The sequence below is a fragment of the Marmota flaviventris genome, chromosome 2, assembly GCF_047511675.1.
Source record: "Marmota flaviventris isolate mMarFla1 chromosome 2, mMarFla1.hap1, whole genome shotgun sequence".
Lineage (NCBI taxonomy): Eukaryota > Metazoa > Chordata > Mammalia > Rodentia > Sciuridae > Marmota > Marmota flaviventris.
Genome location: NC_092499.1, coordinates 77,587,410 through 77,594,325, shown reverse-complemented (window position 1 = coordinate 77,594,325; position 6,916 = coordinate 77,587,410). Strand labels below are relative to the sequence as shown.

At 51.7% G+C, this 6,916-nt stretch overlaps 1 protein-coding gene and 1 long non-coding RNA gene across 3 annotated transcripts in view; both read left to right on the top strand.

Annotated features, from left to right (window-relative positions):
* Positions 1 to 1,735: 1,735 nt before the first annotated feature.
* Positions 1,736 to 3,368, top strand: LOC139704459 (uncharacterized). The gene is made up of 2 exons (XR_011706358.1): positions 1,736 to 1,975; positions 3,189 to 3,368. It is a non-coding gene; the product is annotated as an uncharacterized lncRNA (long non-coding RNA).
* Positions 3,369 to 3,577: 209 nt separating this feature from the next.
* Samd4a (sterile alpha motif domain containing 4A) overlaps positions 3,578 to 6,916 on the top strand; it is a 203,691-nt gene continuing 200,352 nt past the window's right edge. For both annotated transcript variants that reach the window (XM_027929591.2, XM_027929590.2), the window contains exon 1: positions 3,578 to 3,829. In XM_027929591.2, coding sequence (XP_027785392.2) covers positions 3,634 to 3,829 — 196 coding nt within the window. In that variant the 5' untranslated portion in view covers positions 3,578 to 3,633. The remainder of the gene's footprint in view (positions 3,830 to 6,916) is intronic.

Genomic DNA, 6,916 nt, shown 5'->3' with positions numbered 1-6,916 from the left:
TCTTCCCGATTACATCCGAGGAAGGGCATTGAGAGAAAATTCTTCTTGTCCTGATAGAAGTTATTACAAAGGATTACCTGAGAGCCACGTGCGACAAGTTATTATGAAGGAGTAACTGACAGTCATGTGGGAGAAAATGATCTACCAAGTCTTTCTGCCTCTATGGTAATAAAACAAAAACAATAGATAGTTCCAGAATCCTTGCTTTCTAAATAGGGCAAAATATTCATTAAATTTTACAGGTAACTTTCCTGGCTGATTAAAAGTGAACTTGAAAAAAAATTCACACACTCTATTATAATTTTTACAATTGTGATTTTACACCTAAATTTTTGCAGCCCCACAAGACATTTCAATACCCTAACAGATGATAGATGCTGCCACAAGTCTGACATGACAGAAACGCTGCAGAAATCAAAATCTGAGAGAAGGAAGAAGTGATTGAAATAACAGGGACATGAACAGGAGTTGGAAGACAGAAGTGTTAATTGGTGGAATAATCTCTCAGTTTATCTGTAAAATACTATATTAGTGAAAATAGGGAAAGCTGGATCTGAAGCATGCGTGCCCCTGATTTTTCGTAAGTATTCCTTTATAAACATGCCTCAAGTTGCTGGGTTAAATGCTGGAGGACTCAATGTTTCCTCTGAAAACATGGAGATAGCCTGAGCTTAGGAATCAAGTCCTCCTGGTGACTTTTTAACTCCTATGAGAGGTACAGCGATTTTTTTAAAAGGTATTTTTAACCAATGCTTTACTTTCGAGACTAGTCGGAGGCACTTTCCAGTCTAGTTTGTGAGTCTGGGCCGCGGAGTCCAAACCTCACGCGCCTGAAATCCCTGCCTGCCTCCGGCTGTCCTACGCCAGCTCCAGGTCCAGGTAAAGGCTGCCGGCTCAGCTACTCTGACGGGCTGACAGGTGGCCCCGCCCCGCCTCCTTGTCGCCCGGGGCGGCGCTCGTCCCTGCTCCAGGCCCGAAGCCGCAGCCCGCGAGCCAGGCATAGCTTGAGAGCGGGCCACTGAAGTCGGCCGCCTCCCCAGGGAGAGCAAGTACCAGGAGTGGCGCCGGGGGCCAGGAGGCAAAGGGCATCTAGCACTCTACCTAGTCGGAGGGGCGTGGGGGCAAGGCACTTTTGGTACTACACAGACGAGGGCCACAGGGAGCCGGTGCCCAGGCACGTCCAGATCTGCGCACTACCCTTCTCCCTTTTCTCCCTTAAGCGTTCGCGACCCTCGGAACCCGTCCAGATCCCTAGAGGCGGTGACTCCGAGTGTCTGCTGTCCGCGGGTCACCCAGCTCAGCCACCCACGGGCCCCAGCAGGATCCAGGGGTCACCCGAGTTGGTGAACCACATTCCCAAGGACGAGCAGCGGGTGGCAGCACCGCCCCCGCTTAAGCGTCGGCCGGGTCCCCTTCTGTCCGGACTTGGGTGGCTCTTGAGCCCGGGCTCTTCCACCGCACTCAGTGAGGAATTCACCCAGACCCCTCCTCTTCCCCAAACTTCTCTGCTCTGTTCAGCGGTTCCTCTAACCCGACCCCTCCGCTCCTTCCAGCTCCTCCCATTCGCTATCCTCCTTTTCTGGTCCCCACTTAGGAATCTGCCCCCCCCCCCCCCGCCTGCTGGGTCCGGGGATCCTCCCCCCTACTCCCCCCGCGTGCAGCCGCCGCCGCCCGGGTTCCTCTCCCCCCTCTTGGGCGCTCCCTGCCAAGCCCATGATGTAATGGTGTATGTTAATCAGTAGCATGTGGGGAGCTCCGGCTCTGGCGGCTCAGTCCTCCGCGAGCCGACACAGGAGGCAGCAGCAGCGGAGGCTGCAGTAGCGCCCCGGACCCGCAGCGCAGCACTTCCTCAGCTCCGCCTGCCCCGACGGCATGGCCCGCGGACCGCGCTCCGGGAGCCCCCAACCCCGCTGAGAGTCGCCCGGCCCCGGACCCGCGAGTAGGGCCCCGAGCCGCAGGGATGAGCCGCGCCAAGGTAAGTGTCCCTTCCCTTCGCCCCCTTGGAGGAGGACCTATTGGTCACTGGGGTTCCTTGCCCCTACACCCGAGAAGTTCTGGAAACCGGGTAGCAGGAGTCTGGGAGAGAGCCGCCCCGCGATTGCCGAGCCGTTGGGCTCTCCGCCCCGCTGGCGGCGGCAACCACAGCCGAGATTGAACTGGGGGAGTCCCCGAAGCCGAACTTTCTTCTTCGCGGTCGTTGGGGGGCGTGTGCGGATGGCGGTGATCTGCATTCCCCGCCGTGCCGCCCTGCTGCGGGTAGAAGCGTTGCTGCAGGCTCTGGCTGACTCCTTGCGCCGCGTGCTCCCGCAACCCAGCGGCCTCGGCCTGGGACGCGCAGACGAGGCGCTGGGCCCTACCGACCCGCCCGTGGGCGGCGGCGGCGGGGGCAGGATGCCTAAAGCATACACGCGCGTACACACACAGGCGCGCTCACGCACGCACACGGCTGATCGCTCCAGGCAAAGCAGGCCCTGGGAGACCTCCCGGGTGGGCTTGAGTGGCGCGGCGCGGCGCTGGGGAGCCAGGCTCTGTGCTGCGCCGCCGCCCGCTGGGCTCGGAGCTTTGGGTGGGGAGAGTTTATTTTTGTCGCGAGCTGCTGCCGCGGCTGCTCACGGCCTAAATCCAGAGGGGCGCCTGGTGGTGGAGATGCTGGCTGTTGCTGTAGATGGAGCTGCAGCCGCTCGGCTGCTTCTCGGGAAGAAGGAGGAGGAGGAGAAGGAGGAGGAAGGGGTAGGAGGAGGAGGAGGAGGAGGGAGAGGTGGAGGAGGAGGAAGGAACTCTGGCTGTCGTTGCCTCCGCCTCTGCTTTGCGTTAGCCCCCACCCCCACCCCCGCGCCCCTTTGGAGCCGCATTGCAAGTTTTCTGCGCGGGGAAGATCTGTTGCTGGTGCTGGCGTTCGCAGCACAGCTCCTGAAGCCACCCCGGGTGGGGCGTTGAGGGGAGCACTTCGCAGCCGCAGCAACAGGAAGCTGCGGGGTCTCCTCCTGCACCTGGAAAAGAGGCTTCTAGCCATTCCCCGCTCGGGAATAGCCCCTCTCCCGCACCAGGGTGCGGAGCGGCGGCTGGTATTTGCGGGACTCAACCTCCGCGGGACGCCCCCACCCACAGCCACCCTCTGATGCACTCGTCCCCCTGGGCGCGCTCCTCCACTGGCGGAGGTCTCACTGCAGCTCTTTCTCTTCTTCCAGTGGTGATCGCCGCTCGGGAATGCGGGTGTGAAGGGTCCGAGCTGCCACCCAGCGGGGAGAAGACCCCGGGACGCCGGAAATCACCATCCAGAAGCTACGAGAAGGGGGGGAAAGAGAGCGTTCTTCATTCAGTTGTGTGCCTTGTGAGGGATTTTATTTTTAAATTCGTTATTTTATTTTATTTTATTTTTTTAAAAAGAAACATTTCCGTGCTACTGTCTGTCATCGTCTCCGGGGAAATCAGCCAGAACCACCGGAACGTAACTGAAACCAGACAAGAGAGGCAGGAGCCGAGGCAGTACCTGCAGCGTCCGGGCACCAGAGCCACCTTGGAACCAGAACGCGTCTCCGGTGGCCGCGGGGCTGCGGCTCCGCCAAACTTTGGGGCGGGCGGGGCGGGTAGGGGCGCCGAGGGGCTTTGTAGACCGAGGGCGGCCCCCTAACCATGATGTTTCGCGACCAGGTCGGGGTGCTGGCGGGCTGGTTTAAGGGCTGGAACGAGTGCGAGCAGACTGTTGCGCTGCTGTCGCTGCTCAAGCGCGTGAGCCAGACCCAGGCCCGCTTCCTCCAGCTCTGCCTGGAGCACTCGCTGGCCGACTGCGCCGAGCTGCACGTCTTGGAAGGCGAGGCCAACAGCCCGGGTAAGTGCGCGGCCACCGCGGTCCTGCCCCTAACCCAGTCTCGCCGCCTGGGGTCGGAACCCCGCCCCTCGACCGCCTTCGGTGGGGACCCGGACGGCACCCGCCCCGGGGCCGTTGACATATACCCCTCCTCCCCACACCCGGTCCTCGCCGCCTACTTACCTCCGCTGGCTGCTTTGGTGTTTTGCCCACTGTGAACTCCTCAGTCCATTCCGTGTGGTAGCTACGGTAGCATGAATGATTGATTTTTCTCTCATGCAGTTTCCTGGGAAATAAGTAAGTCAGGTCACGTAGAGTCTGGATTTTCTGGGCTTCCACCCGCCCCCCTCCCTTCTTCTTTTGGGCAACGTGGCTCTGGATTTCAGCAACACATGAAGAAGCCCGGGACTGCCCTTCAGCAGCCAAGCTTGGGTTAGGCTTTATGAAGAATACCTGAAAATGCAATTTTATTTTTCTCTCCTCCCACCTCCCACACGAATATTACGGTTTTAGAGGTTCGTCTTCAGAATAATATATAGATGTTACAGACTATTAAGATGACATTTGCAGTACGGATATGATGTGGCTTCACTTACTGGTCATGACATTATACATGTTGGTAGGGATCTTGTTGGAAGAACAGGCCATGAACCCAACCAACTGAGGTTGGGTTCCTCAGTCCTTTTTGTTAGGAAACTTTCCTGAGTAATAGAATAGAATTGTTTCACATTACCCTGCTAGTATTTACAGACACCTCAACTAGTAAGAAAGTGACTATACTCCAAGGTCCAGCAGTTTGCCATTTGCTAGTATGTGTGGTGACAGACTGAAATTATATCCTGGTAGTAAGGGGAGACTGGGGGTGGGGGGAAAGTCTGATGGTTGTGATTTTGGATGGGGAAATTCTTTGGTTCTTGCTGCTGGCTGGAGGGTGAACAGAGCCCCCAGTGTTTATGCAGAGAAAAGAATGTAGGGTCCTCTTCCAGCTGTTCCATGTTAGAGCTGCTGGCCTGCAAGAATAGGAAGAGGTCTGGGCTATTTGATGACAAGGTCCTGTCCAGTCATGGAGACTTGGGAGACAGTGAAGTGAGTGTGCCTTCAGAGTAGCAAGAGGAGAGCCAGCCTCTTCCTCATTCCTCCTCCCTGGTATGGTGCTCATGATGCTGAAGAAGCTAGAATGGGATGTTTCCATATATAGAATCATAGGGTGGAAGTGACTGCTGGAAATTCTCACTGGCCTTTTCCTGACTGCACCCAAAGGATCCTGCACTGCCAAGTATGGAGGGTCATTCTGAGGGAGATTCCATTCATCCCAAGCCTGACAGCCTACACAGTTACTCCAGGGAGGCAATGGCAGGGCCCCCTTTAGTTGAGTTCCACATTTATAAATAGTAGAAGGGCCAACCTTCTTCCTTAGGGTGTAGAAACATAATTAGGTAGGTAACTGATGATCCACTCTGTCTGCTTCTGTCTTTAATGCCAATGGGTAGCTCAGTTTACCTGCTTGGTTTTGCTTTCTCAGGTTTGACAAACAAGATTATATAAACTTTTTCATGCTGTAGAATGTGAAGAATTTAAGTACAGTCATTTATATGTTGAATGCTCGACTTTGACTCTTGTAGGGACTGTTTAATGATAATCATCTTCATGTTACTTAAATGCCGAGCAATATTTTTTTCCTTTTGAGTAATGGAGAGGATTTTTTCCCAGTATAGCAGTTATCTGTTTAGTGAGTAATTAGATGTATAGTATTAACAACGAGTGACTTAGTTTAAAAAAAATATAATTCAACAAAATTCAACCTCGGTGATTTTTAAAAGTCATTTGGAAATTTTTCATTTAACCATACCTGTTTACAATGCCTACCTATTTGTGCTGCTAAATGATGCAGAAGTACAAAATATAGAAACGTTATGTAAGGTGGGGACCATCTACCAGTTTCTGGATTAATCATTCAGCCTAAACATTTTGCCTGCATGGAAACCCTTGTACTTGTTTTGTTGCGTGGCCAGGACAGAAAATCACTAGGGAGGTCATATAATGGTCTAGTTTACTTTGGAGGGTAGGCATCATAAAGAGCATCAAGATTTGTTCCAGCATACCTGTTGTGCCTTTCTGCATTTCTGGAACTTAGCCAAGAACCAGGAAGGAGGCAAAAAATGTCTACTTAGCAACACTAGCAGAGTAGATGGCATAAAAATCCAGATACTTGAGACCCTCCCCCTTTCAAAACATTCTTACTTTTATTCTAAACACAATCCTAACATTTTTTTTTAATTTGAAAAATAATCCTTAGTGTATTGGGAATAGTACATTTAGAATAGGGTGAGAGTCTGCTGTAATCAGCAGTGAAAAGTGACCCCCTGATAATCTGATAAGAAGGAAAGAGAAAAACTATAACTTCAGACACAAGAATTGGAGCACAAGCCCTGAAGGCTTTGAACTATTGAGGTGGGAAACCTTAATTGACCCTGCAGGCATCTGTTTTTGATGATATAAGCCAATAATTTCTACTTACTAAAGCAGACTACCAAAAGAGTGCATTTTAAAAAATACACTTCTTAAGAAGCTGGGGAAGTGTTCAATATACTTGGGAAATATTTACACCCAAGATAATTAACCTCCAAAGCTGTTCTTACCAATTCAGAAAACTCGGCTGTGCAGAATGACTCATTCATTGAGTGGCTGAGATTTCTCGTACCAAAGTCATCCAGTATTATTTATTTTGTAATCATCAATTAAAACATAGCATTTATTCTAGTGTTTAGAGATTTTAAAACGTGGTAAATGGGAACCAAATTCATATCTGGGGTTTGATTCAGTTTAAAAAAAGAAAAGAAACGAATAATTAGTAATTGTGTGAATTTGGTTGTTTTTTGCAGGACTCTATATTTAAATCAAGAGAGAGCCTGAACATTAAACATGATTTATCTGAGATCTGTGGGATGTGTTTTAATATTTACTTTTCATTTTCTTAAAGTTACTGAGAATCCAGTGATTCACTGTTTGATCTTTTGCCTCAGGTTCATGGTTATCAGAGATCCAAAGAAAATAGTTGTCTCAGTCCCTACTATAATTTGGTTCTGTAATGACCTTTGAAGGCCCATG